Raw genomic sequence first — 18,896 nt, 5'->3', positions numbered from 1 at the left:
AAACGTTTGTCTGCAGTGATTTTGGGTAATCTGATAGGTCCGTCGGTCTGTCACTCAGCCTCTGGACAATCTGATTGGTCCGTGGCCCGGCCCGCCTCTCATTGGCCTGCGTGGTTGTATGACCTCAAATACCCAACTGCCACACTCTCACCCACCGCCGACATGACAGCCGCCTCTGCACCACCCCCCACCCTATGTCAGCAGCGCCTCACCTCGCAGTGCCGAGCAATTTTGGAGCATGAGAAAGTGTGTGTCTGTTTCCCTGCTAGCGCTGAGCGGGCAGTATATATATATATATAATAATATATATATATATAATAATATATATATATATATATATATATATACACATACATATATGCACATACATATATATGGGCCGTCTCAGCCAATCAGACGAGAGCAGCCATAACCACACTGTCCCCGATCAGCTCTGCACACAGCGCAAAGCAGCTGAGCAGTTCCCTGCAGCGGAGGCAAGTAGGGGCTCTGCTGCACGTGTAAGGCTGAGTTCAGGGTGCTAGAGACAGGTGTTGGAGGGCGGGCGTTCGCGAGCGTCATTCTGCTGGGCGATGTGTGTACATCATCCCCAGCAGACATTTTCAAGCTTTCAGGAGGCAGGGAGGAGGCGGGGCGACAGACAGCAGCTTAGGGATCGGTGTTGCTGTTTTTAAATCATTTTCAAGAATGATTTCATTGGCTGCCGAAGTACCAGTGACGCTGCTGCAGCTTCAAAAAACGACTTGGGTTGTTTATTGAAACTTTAGCAAGTGTCAACTCCGTACTTCGGCGACAGGGCAGCTGCTACCCCGACAACTGATATTCAGTTGAAACAATTTGTATCCAACGTCCGCCCGCACGTAAGCACGTCCCCCCTCCGAAGCCGGCACCCTGAACGAGGCCTAACACGGGTAATAATAATAATAATAATAAGAGGGGGGGGGGGAAACATATACAGTTCTTGGGAGCCAAGCAGAAGTTTTAGGAGCCAGCGTTTGTTAGGGGGGACGCTTGCCCCTCACCCACTGCCCCCAGCCCTGTCAGTGTATATTTGACACAAACTCTCATACAGACACGCTCTTTCATATAGGCACACACTCTCTCCCTCATGCAGACACAAACACACACTTTCTCACACAGACACCCTCATATAGACATAGACACACACACACACTTATTTTTCCTCCCGGGCAACGCCGGGTATATCAGCTAGTCCTCTATAAAAATGAAAGCGAAGCAGGAGGAATTCAGCGCAGAGGACAAGCTAACAGAAGCAAATGAGGAGTTAGGACGTGCCTGATCTGGGATTACTTTGGAGTGGACAACATGATCATACTCTGACCAAACTATGTAACTATAACCCGTTTATATGAAATACTAGAGAGAGAAAAGAAAAAGTGTGTGGACTTTTATGCAGCATGATATAAGCCATAAGAAAGGGTCAATGATTGTATGATGGGTTGTAGGGACTTTGGATATATGTTGATCTTGTGTTTTACACACACACACTTGTTTTTTTAAATATTGTTTTGATATTAATTCAGTTTATTGGTGTTTATATGCACTGTTCCTAAATGGTAAGCACTTTGTTCAATGTAAATGATCACTTGATAATGTATTAGAAATTGGTGTGGTCTTTTTAGTATGTATCCTTTTTTTTTTTTAGAGTCCCACTATATATTTTCACTTTATTGTTAACAGTATGTTAAAACAGTGTGAAATTGAATTTGGATTGCATCACTATTTATAATAATTTAATTTTCACCTCACCCGTATAGATTACCTAAATATTATAGGGGTTCAAAATAACAATAGAGGCTTTTGGGGGGCATTGCATCTGAAAATATAGAGAAAGGGTAGCAAGATTAAGTTATATTTGAACAAGTTATCTATCAGCAATGACAACTTACACTTACCTCTCATATTGTCTCTGTACATTCTTCCTACTTACCAATTAGATTGTAAGCTCTTCGGAGCAGGGACTTTTTATTTCCTTAATGATACTTTTATGTCTGAAGCACTTCTTCCCATTATGTGTTATTTGTTATTTATATGATTGTCACGTGTATTACTGCTGTGAAGCGCTATGTACATTAATGGCGATATATAAATAAAGACATGCATACATACCCAATAATTTAAGTTTGGATATTAGATTTGATTGTTCAACCTTATGGGGAAAAAAAAGTGTTACTTTGCTGTATGCAATAAATATGAACAGGCAGGGCTTGCTAAACCAAATCATTCATTTTCCAATCTGCTCCCGAGACCCCTGGATTGCGAGATACATACCTGTAAAGGTAGCACCGTTACCACCCCCTCCAGGGGAAACAAAATAGCGGTTGAAACTCTCGTCATATGCAGACCAATAGGAAGCCCCAACATCGGTCGCGGATTCCTATTGGCCTGGGTGACCAGGGGGATTTAAATATGCGGACATACCGAAGCCACCTTTCCTGGTAAATATCTTCCAACCCGTGGCCTCCCTGTAGTTAAATTAACACAGTTCAGCCAAGGGGGGGGGGGGGAGAACGACGACCGCACAAGTCAACTTTTATTAGAAGAAAGACGACATCAGTTGACTAAAAAGTTAAAAAAAATTGCAATTAAGATTGAATTAAGTTGTGTGGCAAAACCCTCTTCCCAATACAAATGTGTACAGATTTAGTAAAGATATTTTACATTTCCAATTTACATTCCCTCAAGGGGAATTTCAGAAGGAGTTTAAACTCAGGAAGTAGGGGAACCATTTAGCTGGATGCACGGGGGTTCAGCTCAATTGTCCAATAAACAAAATAGCAATTAATAACACACGCAAGCAGCATGGGTTGCCGTTTTAAAGTCTCAACTCTTAGGCCCGGGCCATAGAAGGGGGGAGCCGGGCTGAACCACGCGGACGCTGAGGCTCGCCTGCAGAAGCTGTGCGATTCCACGCACATACAGGCGAGCCAGCGTCCGCGATCGGAGGTGGGGGGAGAATGAGGGAGGCGGGGCAGTGACGTCACTGGGCCAATCGCCCGCGACGCACTGACGTCGACGTCACGGTGCCGTGACGTTGATGAAGCCCCACTCTCATTGGAGGTTTTCAGCCGACAGCGCGCTGAAAAACAGCTTGGCGCTCGGCTGAAAACTCCAAAGCCTCCGCACGCCTGCGGACGCTCGCGCGAGCCCCCTCTCAAGGCATCCTCATTGAGGATGCAGGGGCTCAGCGCGGAGCGTCTGCACGCCTCAGCACAGCCTGTCCTTGTATGGACTCGGCCTAACATACATTCTGTAGAGCTGCAAGACCAGTGGTTTTCAACCGGGGTTCCGCAAACACCCCTCAGGGGCCGTGGAAGTGGGAGTGTGTGTACGTGTTTGTGTTTGCGGAAGTGGGAGCGTGTGCGTGTGTGTGCGTAAGTGGGAGCGTGTGCGTAAGTGGGAGCGTGTGCGTAAGTGGGAGCGTGCAAGTGGGAGCGTGCGCGCAAGTGGGAGCGTGCGCGCATGCGTGCAAGTGGGAGCGTGCGTGCAAGTGGGAGCGTGTGCGCGTGCGTGCAAGTGCGAGCGTGTGTGCAAGTGGGAGCGTGCGCGCGTGCGTGCAAGTGGGAGCGTGCGCGCGTGCAAGTGGGAGCGTGCGCGCGTGCAAGTGGGTGCGTGCGCACGTGCAAGTGGGAGCGTGCGCATGTGCAAGTGGGAGCGTGCGCACGTGCGTGCAAGTGGGAGCGTGCGCGCAAGTGGGAGCGTGCGCGCGTGCGTGCAAGTGGGAGCGTACACGCAAGTGGAAGCGTGCGCGCGTGCGTGCAAGTGGGAGCGTGCGTGCAAGTGGGAGCGTGTGCGCGTGCGTGCAAGTGGGAGCGTGCGCGCAAGTGGGACAGAGTGCAAGTGCGCACGCAAGTGGGACAGAGTGCAAATGCGCGCGCAAGTGGGACAGAGTGCAAGTGCGCGCGCAAGTGGGACAGAGTGCGCGCGCGCAAGTGGGACAGAGTGCGCGCGCGCGCAAGTGGGACAGAGTGCGCGCGCGCGCAAGTGGGACAGAGTACGCGCGCGCCTGCAAGTGGCAGAGAGCGCGCAAGTGGGAGAGAGCGCGCAAGTGGGAGAGAGCGCGCAAGTGGGAGAGAGCGCGCAAGTGGGAGAGAGCGCGCAAGTGGGAGAGAGCGCGCAAGTGGGAGAGAGCGCGCAAGTGGGAGAGAGCGCGCAAGTGGGAGAGAGCGCGCAAGTGGGAGAGAGCGCGCAAGTGGGAGAGAGCGCGCAAGTGGGAGAGAGCGCGCAAGTGGGAGAGAGCGCGCAAGTGGGAGAGTGGGTGCGCGCAAGTGGGAGTGTCTGCGTGCGTGCAAGTGGGAGAGTGGGTGCGCGCAAGTGGGAGTGTCTGCGTGCGTGCAAGTGGGAGTGTCTGCGTGCGTGCAAGTGGGAGTGTCTGCGTGCGTGCAAGTGGGAGTGTCTGCGTGCGTGCAAGTGGGAGTGTCTGCGTGCGTGCAAGTGGGAGTGTCTGCGTGCGTGCAAGTGGGAGTGTCTGCGTGCGTGCAAGTGGGAGTGTCTGCGTGCGTGCAAGTGGGAGTGTCTGCGGGCGTGCAAGTGGGAGTGTCTGCGGGCGGGCGTGCAAGTGGGAGTGTCTGCGTGCGTGCAAGTGGAAGAGTGTGCGCGTAAGTGGAAGAGTGGGGTTGTAAGTGGCGGAGAGTGGGGTTGTAAGTCGCGTGTGCAAGGGGGAGAAGGAGCTTAAGAGGGAGAGTGAGGGAGGAGACGTGGCGATGGGGGGGCAAGAGCCAGGGGGCGAGGGTTGGGGTACACCAGAATATCAAAATCGAATTCTGGGGTTCCCTAACTGAAAAAAAAGGTTGAAAACCACTGTACTAGAGACATGAGTGTTACAGAATTACAAACATTATAATCATACACGAGCTTAACAAATGGCTACTTTGCACACATGGCAACTATTTTCAACCATTTTGAGCCAGTCTTACTGATTTTCAGAATATTGGACTATGCTGGATATACCAAATCTCATTGATTTGGGTCTTTGAAAGTTGACCTCTGACATGATCTAATCCCAACATAGTCATCTATTCAACATGGTCCGAAGAGAGACAACTCAATGGCTGTTTTTAGCCAATCACAAAGCCACTTCGGAACATACTGAATACGTCTCGAAGACTATTACATTATAATCCCAATTCTAAAACTGTGTAAAGTGATATACAATACTACGAAAATTATCTGAGACAGAAGGGTGTACGAAACTATAACACGTACATCAAACAACTTCCTATCCTAGCGACGTGGCTTTAAAACCATTGTGTATACACAAAACAATCCAAGGACAGGTTTCAAGACCAGTATTATTGAACTTACCATTGCTTTGTGTTTTCTTCCTACTACATGGTTGCTCATCTGTTGAGCTGGATACGGCCCTTTACACACAACCATTTTACACACCTAGACACACATCCGGAAGATATCATTAAGAAGGTACATTAACATACACAAAAAATATCTTGCAGCCGGTGCAACACAATATAGCAGTGCACTGTACCAACAGAAGTAATGTGCTCATCAATACTGATACTTTTTTTTTTAAACTACAAAAATTCATGCCCACAGTCGGAGGACCAAATAAACGAGGCCATAAGTTAAAGAAAGGGCAAATACACAGTAAGGGCAGTAAAACATAAACATCAGGTTACTATCATTCCAGAGCTTAAATGTGTAGTCTAATACAACTGTTTGTAAAGAAGAAGTTCTTCAGCAGAAGAGAAGCACTGGAAACAGGGACAACATACAATTTTTTTGAATTTGGGATGGCATATGTGACAGGGTGAAGTCAACCCCTATCAGTTATGCCTGTGAAACATATGTCTGAGTGCTGCATCCAGCACTCAGGTTAACTCAGAAGGTTCAATCAGGAGGTAAGCTGACACCTGATAGCCAGCAAGGTAGAAAAGGATCTTGTTACTGGCAGTAGCTGCCTGTCTTAGACCAGAGCACACTGCTATGTGAGCTGTTAGCCAGAGGGATTTCACCAAAGTCACTACTTCAACCAAAGTAAGGATTGTTCTTTTGTTTTCCTGGCTGCTTAAAGTACACTTATGGTTTGGTTATGGTCTAGCCAGCCAGCCTGCTAGATAGGCCTGGTGTGTTAGTCAAATCTCCCAATGTGGAGCAGGATTTGTTTTGTTTAAAGGGACAGTGTACCCCGCATGTTATGTATGCTGTGGAGAAATAAAGCCACTGAACGTTTTCATTATCCTGAAACTATACGTGTGGACTGCTCCCTGACCTCAGCATACAAACTTAATAATATATTATATTAACCATGCATGTATTTTGTAAAACAAGGTTCTTCTTGAAGTGGCATGCGCCTATCGCTGCACTTGTTTGGATCTTCACATAGCTTTGCTCCAGTGGCTGCCACATTAAAGCTCCATGGGGGGAATCGCTATACCACAGAGAGATTGTGGGGTTTTGTGGAGGTAAACTCCACCCTATATTGAAAGAGGGGATATCCCCATTTCAACTCCAGGTGAGAAGAACGCTTTAAAAAAATATCCAATACACGAGTACCCCCCCCCCCCACTATATTAGTGCCAACTCCCACAGTTTGTCCGAGATGAATAAATCACACCAGAACCAGCCACCGGGGAATTCTGGCATTTATTGACGTTGAAGGGCTCCCTGTCACATTTCCTAATGGACGATGTCTGTTACCCCAAAAGACACCCCTCTGTAATCTTATAATATTTGGAGAAATGCTCGAGGAGTGCCCCTTCATTTCCCTCCTATGACGTAATTGTTTTTGGCACGGTTGCCATATAAACATTAGGTGCACAAGAAAGCAGTCATTTTACAGGTTTGCGCTGTCCCAGGAGCAGTTGATAATCATATCGTGGTCATTGGTTCACTTTAATAATAGGTTCACATGAGCTGCTTTATATTGCACTCGGATAGCATTAACAAGTCTATATACAGTTAGGTCTGGAAATAATTGGACACTGACACAATTTTCATAATTTTGGCTCTGTACGCCACCACGATGGATTTGAAATGAAACAACCGAGATGCAATAGAAGTGCAGACTTTCAGCTTTAATTCAAGGGGTTGAACAAAAATATCGTATGAAATGTTTAGGAATTGCAACCATTTTAATACACAGTCCCTTTATTTCAGGGGCTCAAATGTAATTGGACAAATTAACACAATCATAAATAAAATGTTCATTTTTAATACTTTGTCGAGAATCCTTTGCAGGCAATGACTGCATGAAGTCTGGAACGCATGGACATCACCAAACGCTGGGTTTCCTCCTTTGTGATGCTTTGCCGGGCCTTTACTGCAGCGGTCTTCAGTTGTTGTTTGTTCGTTGGTCTTTCTGCCTTATATTTTTTCTTCAGCAAGTGAAATGCATGCTCGATCGGGTTGAGAACAGGTGATTGACTCGGCCATTGCAGAATATTCCACTTCTTTGCCTTAAAAAACTCCTGGGTTGCTTTCGCAGTATGTTTTGGTTCATTGTCCACCTGTAAAGTGAAGTGCCGTCCAATGAACTTTGCCGAATTTGGCTGAATCTGAGCAGACAATATATCCCTATACACTTCAGAATTCATCCGGCTGCTTCTGTCTTCTGTCACATCATCAATAAACACTAGTGCCCAAGTGCCATTGTAAGCCATGCATGCCCATGCCATCACACTGCCTCCACCGTGTTTTACAGATGATGTGGTATGCTTCGGATCATGAGCCGTTCCAAGCCTTCTCCATACTTTTTTCTTCCCATCATTCTGGTACAGGTTGATCTTGGCTTCATCTGTCCAAAGAATGCGGTTCCAGAACTGGGCTGGCTTTTTTAGATATTGTTTGGCAAAGTCTAATCTGGCCTTTCTATTCTTGAGGCTTATGAATGGTTTGCACCTTGTGGTGAACCCTCTGTATTTGCTCTCGTGAAGTCTTCTCTTTATGTTAGACTTGGATAATGATATGCCTACCTCCTGGAGAGTGTTCTTCACTTGGCTGGATGTTGTGAAGGGGTTTTTCTTTACCATGGAAAGGATCCTACGATCATCCACCACTGTTGTCTTCCGTGAACGTCCAGGCCTTTTTGTGTTGCAGAGCTCACCAGTGCGTTCTTTTTTTCTCGGAATGTACCAAACTGTTGATTTGGTCACTCCTAATGTTCCTGCTATCTCTCTGATGGATTTTCTCTCTGTTTCACTTCCATTGAGAGCTCCTTTGACTGCATGTTGTGGGTTCACAGCAACAGCTTCCAAATGCGAATGCCACACCTTGAATCAACTCCAGACATTTTACCTGCTTAATTGGTGATGAAATAACGAAGGAATAGCCCACACCTGTCCATGAAAAAGCTTTTGAGTCAGTTGTCCAATTACTTTTGGTCCCTTGAAAAAGAGGGGGCTACATATTAAAGAGATGTAATTCCAACGGTAAAAAAAAAGGATACAAGAGGTGATGGAAATGGAGAAACTATCAACCTTTCTGAAAAGGAACACGGTATCCTTCTACACGATATGGGAGCCATGGCTGACCCAAGCGGTACACTAACCCTTGGACATCTTAAGGGGGCAACAGAGGAGACGAGACAGAACAGTGAATTCCATCAATAGAGACTGAGGAGGATAGAGCCCCCCCCAACCCCCCCTTTCCCCCCCAACCCCCCTCTCCCCCTGCAACCCCCCTTTCCCCCCCAACCCTCCCTCTCCCCCCCTCTTTCTGTTTCCACCCTCACGCTAGCCCGGTCGACCCAAGGTGAAGGGTCAAGGGAGCGTTGCGACTTTACCTATCAATATCAACAAAATGAAAAAACCTTGTTTTAGGCCAAAATATTTCTGTAATTATATGTACTGTATAAATGCCTAATAAAAAAATTTGAAACAAAAAAAAGATGTAATTCCTAAACCCTTCCTCCAATTTGGATGTGAATACCCTCAAATTAAACAATGCACTTTAATAAAGTGTGGGGGACCACACGAAACACATAAGAGTTGTTCTCTTACTGTTTTTAATGTGTTGCAAATAAAACTTTTTGTACCGAGGAGTCCGCAGTCCGGTCCGTATGTTTTCCCTCTAACGCCATTCACAATTTCTCCAATGATGTGACAGAAGACAGAAGCAGCCGGGTGAATTCTGAAGTGTATAGGGATATATTGTCTGCTCAGATTCAGCGAAGTTCATTGGACGGGGCTTCACTTTACAGATGGACAATGACCCAAAACATACTGCGAAAGCAACCCAGGAGTTTAAGGCAAAGAAGTGGAATATTCTGCAAGGGCTGAGTCAATCACCTAATCTCAACACGATCGAGCATGCATTTCACGTGCTGAAGACAAAACTTAAGGCAGAAAGACCCACGAACAAACAGCTGAAGGCAGCTGCAGTAAAGGCCTGGCAAAGCATCACAAAGGAGGAAACCCAGCGTTTAGTGATGTCCATGCGTTCCAGACTTCAAGCAGTCATTGCTGCAAAGGATTCTCGACAAAGTATTAAAAATGAACATTTTATTTATGATTGTGTTAATTTGTCCAATTACATTTGAGCCCCTGAAATAAGGGGACTGTGTATTAAAATGGTTGCAATTCCGTTTTTTTGCAATCGTTTCATGCGATATTTTTGTTCAACCCCTTGAATTAAAGCTGAAAGTCTGCACTTCTATTGCATCTCGGTTGTTTCATTTCAAATCCATTGTGGTGGCGTACAGAGCCAAAATTATGAAAATTGTGTCAGTGTCCAATTATTTCCGGACCTAACTGTATATAGATATTGTGATGCCCACACCATTTTGAAGTATCTTTTATTCCCAGATAAAGGCAGGAAACGTCGCTCGTCTATTAAGTGGGGTTTATTTACAGGGATTAAATCATATGCAAACGGCCCACCGTCCCTTTAAATCAGAACAACACATAAAAATAACACCTATTCCCTTTAGGGAAAACTGACAATACCTTAGCTTTTAGCCCTTCATACTGGATGGCCAGCTAAGCTGGTTCCCAAGCCAAAACATGCCCTGGCATACGCAACAATGTAACACAGTCTCTGCATACAACAATAAAGTGTTTTCCTTATCTGTTTGGAGCAGACGTCCCGCTTCAGCACGGCATTGTAGCCTTTCTTTCTAGGGGAACTCAGCCCCATGTTGAGCCCAGAGAAAAGACTCTGTAGGTTCTCTGTACCAGCTTCCGCAGCTGGGGAGCACTTCCTATCTCCCCCCTTCTCTGGGGGAAACAGTCTCAGTATAGCAGCTTTCAGTCTGCCTTTTAAACCACTTCCTTTTTCACTCAGACCAGGCTGATTAACTCCATTAGTTAGCAGCTGCCTTCGAGGAATTAACTCTTGACTGGAAAGCACACTTACCATCACTGTCCTCTAGGGTCTGGAACAGTGCAGTATCACATATCCCTCCCCCCAGCAAAACATTGTCCTGTGATCAGCCCGTGCACTATTCCCGTGCACCAGCCTCTTTGGCAGAAACATCTTACATCCATCTTTTCTTTTTCTTGCCTTTCAGTTAAAGACTTTATTTCTTCGGGGCAAGTACTAGGCCTTCTGGGCCTGCAGACTGGTAACTCGCTGCCTCTTTGTCTTGTGCCAGGTTGAGTTTAAGGTTGAAGCTCCGCATTTGTTGTATCCCTTCTTGCAAAGGTTCCTGAGCATCCTGCTGTATATTATCTCTCTCTGCCAGGACTCTATTCCACTCTGTGACCTTTATCTGCATATCATGAAGATGCATCTCTGTCTTCTTCCTCTTGTGCTCAGTCTCCCTTACCCTGTAGAAGACCTTGTTGGTCAGCTCATTGCATCCACTCGCCAGTGACTGTTTGGCCTTCTCTTGTGAAAACAGCAACTCCACTTTAGCAGTGATGGCTTTTGGACATTTCTCCATCAGCGTACCTTCAGTGTTGAGTTCCACACCATTTATCTTCAGTACTTCAACTTGGGCAGGATTCTTATTAACCCGACGTGCACCCCATGACGCCTCTCTATTACAGTCGGCAGACTCAAAGGCTTGGGCCTTTCTTTCTTGACTCCTTAACTTACTCCGTTGGGAGTGTTGCTGGACAAATCGGTGATGCCTTTCTCATCTTACGATCACGGACACACATACGTCCCATTCGCAAACTGTCTTTTCACAGTGGCTGCCCTTATAACAAGGAATCCACTTTGGGTCCCATGGGCACTGCAGTATGACTGGATTCTTAGTGTGCAACTCCATCACAACTTGGTCTTCCCATTCTGTGCCTTGTGGAAAGTAGACTGTGGTACTGCAAAGGTATTACAGTCACGCTTCCTGGAGTGCCTCACTTGCTCAGGTGGTTCAGACTTTGTAGAATAGTGTGAGCTGTCTGTGACTCAAGGAATCACGTACTGTGAGCTGTATCTGCTCTGGAGTATTGGTATAAGCGGAGTATATAGGGATATACCCGGTCAGCCGCTTGTCTGTGAGGGGGTGTTGAGAGCAGACCCGATCTATGCGGGATATAGCTGCAATAACGGTAACGGTATGGAGTGCAAGTACTCACTATTGTAACCGTAGATCCTTTCCTATGTCGGGGTATCGGAGCACTTGGGCTGGTAACCGGTATCCCCTGGCGTGGCCACGATCCGGAAGTGAATGAAGAAACAGATCATCGATGCCGCCACCACTCCTAGAAACACAGACTCACCAGGAAGTGGTTGTAGATTAAAAAAAAAACTTTACTGGCTACATAAAACGGATATCTTGACAAACACTAGAGACCTCCTCCTCTCACGCGTTTCGAGCAAGGCTGCTCTCTCTCTTCTTAAGAGCAGCCTTGCTCAAAACGCGTGGGAGGTCTCTAGTGTTTGCCAAGATATCCGTTTTATGTAGCCAATAAAGTTTTTTTTAATCTACAACCACTTCCTGGTGAGTCTGTGTTTCTAGGAATGGTGGCGGGATCGATCACTTGGTTCAAACTTTGTAATCTTGTTTTTCAATTGAGCGGTGTCCCCAGCACTCATTGTACCCTTGTCTTCACGGGCATTAGTTTCTGTGGGGTACAGATGGTTGGGCCGGGCAATACCTTTTTCTTGAACTTCAGCTGAGAAACCTCCTGCTGGGCAGCAGTAGAGTCCAACGTAGCGTCCCGATCAGTCTTCTGAGCCTCGAGCTCCTTGCCCAGGTCACACTTTTGTTTCTCTGCCATCTTGCGGTCAGCATGCTCAGACTCCAGGTCCTTCCTCAGGCCTTGAAGCTGTCTTTCTACATTTCTTTTCCCACCTAGTGCATCTGCTAGTTCAGCTTCTGTGGAGTCGCGATTCCCCATCTGTCAGCCGATTCAATGCACGGCTTAACTCTATTTCCTTTTCACTATTTCTGACCTGCAGCTGCCGGTGCTCCTCCCTGACCTTGTCCAGCTCCAGTCGGGCCTTCTCATTGGCCGTGTGGTCCTGCAGCTTGCGGGTATCGGCCATCTCAGTTTTATAGCGCAATGTCAAGCAAGCCACCTGACGGGCGGGCACCTCCTCCCTCTCGGCGAGCTGTATCTTGCACTCAGCAACCTGCGTCTTCAGTTTGATCCTGCAAGTCCTCTCTCAGGACCTTCACCTCTTCATGGTGCTTGCTCTGGGTTTGCATCAGCACCTCCTTCATCTTTCGGAGCTTTGCAGTTTTTATCACTAGGATCGCCGCTGCTTCTGTTTTCCAGGCCTCTATATCCTTGGTGTACTGACTCGTGGGGATGGAGCTGCCTCTCTGCTTCTCCAGCTCTAGCTTCTGGACCTTCGCCTGCTCCCTCTCATACAGAGTCCCCTGGCATCTTAGCTCCGGCTCCAGTGACGTCCTGGTGCCGCTCAGTGTGGTTTTCAGCTCCTCATGCTGCTCTGTGGGGACATATTGGGTACTCAGCCATTCCTGTAGCACTTGTATTTTGTTAACAGCCTGGACACTTGCTTCCTGTACAACTCGCTGCTTCTCCTCTGCATCTGTTTCTCCTTGGCCGCTTGCAGACTTGCACGTAGCTCTTGCAACTGGCTCTGCCGTAGGTGCACTGCGTGTGCTGCTCCAGAGAGACACGTTGCACCCTCTCTGCATTCTGCAGTGCTTTCTGCACTTCTAATTTTTCCTGGATCAATTGCTTCTTCACTTTTTCTGCTTGGTGAAGCTTCTTCTTATCACCTTCACTGATCTGGTCAGTCAAGTCTGAAATTTTCTCTCTCAGAATAGTATTTGCACTTTTTACCGTCTCTAAACGAATCAGGATCTCTTCCTCAGCATCTTTCAATTCACAGACCTCTGTGCTGAGAGCGTAGACCTCATGGCGTGAGAGTTCCAGCTCTGTGCTGAGGAGGTGTGTCTCTTTCTAGGAGACTTCAAGCTCTTTATTTAATTGTTCATGGACAAAATCCAACTTAGGTCTGGTAGGTTGCAGATGGTTTTCAGCAGAGTTCCCTTCTGAGATCACAGGGCCATCTTTAACATTTTCTATAGTCTCCAGTGTAAGCAACCTTCCAGACCTTTTCTTCATTACTGGGGTAGATTGTGAAACATCAGCAGCACTGAGCACACATTCTCTCCCTTTCTCATCCTGCCTGAAGGGTTAGTCTATGGTGTGGTTCAGCTTTTCACACCATAAACTTTTGTGCGGTTCCTTTGCGGGACCACGCCGGGATACCCATTCCTGAATGGACTTTGTTTTGTGTGGCCAGGCACATTTCACATAAAACACATTGTATCCTCCATTTTCTACCTTCAGGTGTATTCTTGGCCTTGATCTATTGGAGGCACTATGTCCTCAATTCTTCATACCCGACGCGGCAGACTTTACACCCAGCAATTGCCAGCTGCAATTTTCACTTTCTTCAGATTTTTTTTTAATGTTTTTCTGCTTGGGTTCAGCACCTTAACATAACTTCATCTACTGACCTCTGGGTGCTAATGCATCCCCACTTCACACATTCTGTGTATGCGGTAAGCACAGCTGGTCATACACAGTGGGACAGACTTTGCTTGCTTTTCACTTCAGTTGGGCGGTCATTTTAAATCCCCACATTTATTTTCAAACCCACAGTTTCCGCTGCTGAGTGTCTTTTGGACTGCCTGCATTCTCCATCAATTGTGATGCCCACACCACATTATAGCATCTTTTAGTCCCAGATAAAGGCATACTTCCATTACGTGGGGTTTATTTACGGGGATTAAATCATATGCCAACAGGCCTAACGTCCCTTTAAATCAAAACACATAAAAACACCTATTCCCTTTAGGAAAAACTGACTACACCGTAGCTTTTAGCCCTTGCTAACTGGATGGCCAGCTAAGCTGGTTCCCAAGTCAAAACATGCAAAAATGTAACACAAAGCCTTTTCCTTATCTGTTTGGAGTAGACGTCCCCGCTTCAACACGGCCTTGCGTCCTTTCTTCATAGGGGAACTCAGCCCCACGTTGAGCCCAGAGAAACTCCTCTGTAACCAGCTTCCAGCAGCTTGGGAGCACTTCCTATCTCCCCCCTTGTCTGGGGAAAACAGTCTCTGAGCATAGCAGCTTTCAGTCTGCCTTTTAAACCACTTATTTGTTCACTCAGACCAGGCTGATTAACTCCATTAGTCTATTTGAGGAATAAACGCTCTGTGGACTGGAAATCACACTATATCTGAACCCCGTTATAACACGGTCCTTGGGGTCCACGGAATGAGACCGTGTTACAACCGGGATCGCGTAAATTTCAGAGAGAGAGAGGAGAGAAGAGAGAGAAGAGAGCGAGAGATATATATATATAGTTTCAGCCATGTCATCTGTAAAGAGAGGTCCAACTCCTTAAACGTAGATATTGGTTATTGTATACGGTTATGTTACTGTAAATTACATTGAGTAGTATACGTTTAGTGGCTGTACCCAGGGCCGCCACTAGTTGAAATTGGCGGGTCTCGTAGGAACCTTTACTGCAGTGAAAGTTGGCCCGGCACCTCCCCCTTGATGGTGGCCCTGGCTCTACCTTGATTGCCCCAGCACATTTGTGATGGAGAAGCATTTGCCAGCTGGAGTTCTGCGGTGTGAAGGGTGCAGACAGTAATATTACTGGGGCCTGATTTACTAAACAGTGCTATGTCATAAGACACCTTCCGACACAAGAGGACACCCTACTGCCATTTCAGGTGAATGGGCTCAAAGATGTATTCTGGTGCCAGAGGATGTTATGTTACAGCACAACTTGGTATATATGGCCCAATGTGCCTGTAATGTAACATATCTACCTACTGCTCCCTATAATACATTTATTTCTTACTAATGCAACAGCGGCGGAAATGGGTTGGAAAATACCTTACCCCATTGATGCTAAAACAGACGATTAAACAGACTTTCACAAGATCAATTTAATACAAATAATGCTGGTTTGTTTTGTCTTTTGTGATATTTTATGGCATAGCAGCGCTTAATAAATATGGGCCTGGACCATTTGCTTAACAATGGTATGTGTAATGTGCAAAGCATCAGCCATGTTCTCAGTAACAGTGAACACAACACCTTTGTCCTGAATGCTTCATCTAGCTTGAAATATTCATTCCACCAAGCTAGACAGAAAACGACTTACTTTGCACCGTGCCTTCTTCAAATGTCGACGACCCTTTTCCATCTTTAAAATGCACCTCTAGAGGAAATAAAACATTGAAAGAAGGTAGTCAGTCTTAAATAGAAGTTGTGAACAGGTATGAAGATGAATATTTGAAGGAGATTGAGGGAATGAAGGCCAATGTACAAACATTATCTAGGAAATACTATCAACTGGTAAGGTCTTTTGGATTTGAACTGGGTTCGGCAGCTTCAGTCAGCTCCTTGTGACCATGCGTGAATCATGAAATCTCCCTGTCTATCCGGCATCAAGATTAGATAGTGAACTCTTTGTGGCAGAATTCATTGTGGCAGCAAAATTCTATATGGTCAGTCCTATATTAAAATGGGAAAAGGTTTTTGTAAGTTCCAGTTACTTCTCTTTTGGGGATTGCCTTTACTAGTCTCCTGCTATTCATCATAATCACACCAAGTCAGTTTGTAATGACAGAAACAATAAGGGAAAAATATTTTGTGCATGCTCCCTCTTAGGTATCATTGCTATTGTGAACTCGCTAATAAATGGTGTATGTGTTTTATTATTTGTATTTATTGATTTCATTACATTATTTTAAAGTGCTTATAAAGTATGGGTAAAATGTGAGCATTCTGAGAACTTAAGAAGACTCATACAAAACATATACATATATGTATGAAATATTTTAAAATGCCCATACCTGGTTGTTACCTAAGAAGGACAGATACCTTGTGATACATTTTGAATATGGATTTTTCAGCATATAAAGCCGTGTTGCTCCTCCATTACTCACAGTGAGGTTATGTATCAAAGTGTCCCCTGCAAATCTAAAGCAAAAAACTTTGCATCAGATTTAGCAACGAAAAATACCCCCATAGCATCCAATTGGATTTTCTGCTGGGCATTATTATTTTTTGCTCCAGTTTTAAACCGGGAGATTTTGATACACAACACCATATGAGAAATTGCGATTTGGGGGAAGGTTTACAGCGATAAACAGGTGGCACCATAGAGCACATATTTTAAGATGCATCAAAAACGTAGTGTGAGACACTCACCGCTTTTCTCCACTACTGTGTTAGCGTAACACAGGGATTCCTGCGCCAAATATCCGACACAGCTGCAACGGAAATAAACAAAATCGTTTCATGTGCATATTGACACAGTTTGCATGAGCCTGATACAAAGGACGAAGAAATTGTCTAGTAACAGTAACTTGTACTTTACAACAAAAATTGATTGCCAATATTTGGGTCAGGTAGGAATTTATTTTTCCAAATATCAGATCATTAAATATGTCACTGTTTTTTGTTTTGTTTTTTCTTCTTCTTTGGGATCAATATACTTGAAATACAAATATAGGATAAGTATCTGTCGTCTAAATTTAACAAAGGTTGAACTTGATGGACGTATTTTTTCAACCTCATCTACTATGCAATTGACTTATAAATGAACAAAATGAGCAACCATTTGAGTGCCAGAGGTGCCGCGACAGTGTGTCCCACCCCCTGCGGCACTCGCAAACATGTGATTGCTGTCACGGGAAACCAGGTTCTACAACACCTTTTTATAACTGGGATCATTTGATTGAGCGAAACAAGATAGTAAAATAAATGATAATTGATTTCTTATAAAAGACAGACACAAAGTTACACAATTCAAGATTAACACACTTACTGGGAATGGGGCTAACGAATAAATCCATTTCCGGAACAAAATTCCTTAAGATAACCTTTTTAGAGCACTCTCCAATGACCGGTAGTTACTCACAAAAAGTCCTGGAACTGTTTTCTGCATGCAATGCCTGCTTTTAAAATCCTTGAAGCTGGTTCGCATCTATTCAGTTCTGAGCACCTTTGAATTCGCCACTGTTGGTCTGTGCTTGGAATCTGCGCTCCCCATTGGCTGCAAGTCCTCTTAAGCATTCAGGCTCTCATACACTAACCTGGACAGCTTATCAGAGCGTGGGAATTCTCCTGCCAACCAATCACCGATTTGCCAGTACTGTAAAGCAGGGTTGGCACCTTTTCTCTAGTAGCAAGGGGGCATGGGTTAACTTGGCCCCTCTGCCTCTTTGCATACTGACCCCAACCTCTGCTCAGGCTCCCCAGAGTCTGGATTTTGGCAAATGGTGTTAGCTTGACTTGTCAGGCTAGGATATGGGTACTCCAGAATAATGGCAGTGCCCCTACTGTCCTAACACCTAGGCATCTCTGAGCCTTTCAAGTACGGCCTCCGGACAGACAGAGGCACCAACTAGTAGCCACCTGGGTTTTCCGGAATCCATGACTTAGAACGCCTGCTCTACTGGGGAATCCCTGCTATACTAAGGATTCCTTGTATACCTGCAGATATATTTTAACCCCTTCATAACCATTTATCTTGTCTGGAAGATGCTGCAGCAGGGATCCTGGCGGTGAGTCGAAAGAACGTTTCCAGGGTCCGAGGTTGGCAGAGAAATGCGCTTAGCTGTATCCGAAGATATCACTCCATCTCCGGATACAACACTTGGGTATCCCATAATGCCGGAACCCCGCTACATAGACACATTCTACAAAGACTTTCTCCACCAAACCCACCTTGAAACTTAACGCCTAGAAATCTCCCGATCCCAGCATCCCAGGAAAGGCAAAAATCACATAATTCTTTAATGTCGCAAAATCAGTATACAGTTGCAGTAATACATTTCTGACATCTGGGTCCCAGAGCTGACACACTAAGACCCTAACACACGGGTCAGGGTTAACCAAGTGGGCTTGACCTTTATTATAAGCCTGGTTAATCCATTCACGTCACAATCGCTCTGTCACGGATGACAGAACGCAAGAGTCCATCTCCCCTGCAAAAACGAGGAGGTTGAATATGATGTAGCTCCTACGTCACGGGGCCCCTGGAGTGCCAGACGACATGACGTAATAGCGAAGTCTATAAAGGCACCCAAAGGGTTACTAGAAAGATAAAAAGAATACAGCGCAATACGCTCATAGTGAAGTATATAAAAAATATTTTATATTATAAAAGGGAAAAATATTCAGCGTACATCAAGTATATAGAACATAAGCATCTCGTGTTTAACATATATGTTACCAAGCTGTGGATCGGGACAGCAAGCTGGAACGGGACCCTCGGGTTGGATGTCACTGATGGTCTCGGTACACCGTCTTCTCCCCTCAGGGATGGTGGCTTTCTCACTCGGGTAGCACTAGTACTCCAAACCGGAACAAGCGTCTCATCGGGGGAACCTCCCACAGCAGGTGTAAGCTGATAAACAGTATACTGTAGTCCAGAGCGGTAACTTTTTATGTTGATTGAGTCCCACAATAAACTTTTCAGTCCATATTAATATGTCCACAGAATCATATGATTCTAAACACA

General features: G+C 45.7%; 1 protein-coding gene across 6 annotated transcripts in view; it reads right to left on the bottom strand.

Moving 5' to 3' along the window:
- The window catches only part of LOC142487220 (uncharacterized), a 52,233-nt gene that overhangs the window by 30,395 nt on the left and 2,942 nt on the right, over nt 1–18,896 (bottom strand). For 4 of the 6 annotated variants that reach the window (XM_075586098.1, XM_075586093.1, XM_075586097.1 and 1 more), the window contains exons 2-5: nt 16,580–16,641; nt 15,528–15,584; nt 5,326–5,409; nt 2,131–2,170 (exon numbers count right to left, since the gene is read on the bottom strand). In XM_075586098.1, the coding sequence (XP_075442213.1) occupies nt 2,131–2,170; nt 5,326–5,409; nt 15,528–15,569 (166 nt within the window). In that variant the 5' untranslated portion in view covers nt 15,570–15,584; nt 16,580–16,641. Of the gene's footprint in view, nt 1–2,130; nt 2,171–5,325; nt 5,410–15,527; nt 15,585–16,579; nt 16,642–18,608; nt 18,795–18,896 lie in introns of those variants that run through there. The other 2 variants (XM_075586094.1, XM_075586095.1) reach the window with 2 other exon arrangements.

This window comes from Ascaphus truei, chromosome 2, assembly GCF_040206685.1.
Source record: "Ascaphus truei isolate aAscTru1 chromosome 2, aAscTru1.hap1, whole genome shotgun sequence".
Classification (NCBI taxonomy): Eukaryota; Metazoa; Chordata; class Amphibia; order Anura; family Ascaphidae; genus Ascaphus; species Ascaphus truei.
Note: the sequence above shows the minus strand (reverse complement) of the source record. Positions and strands in the feature narration are given on the sequence as shown.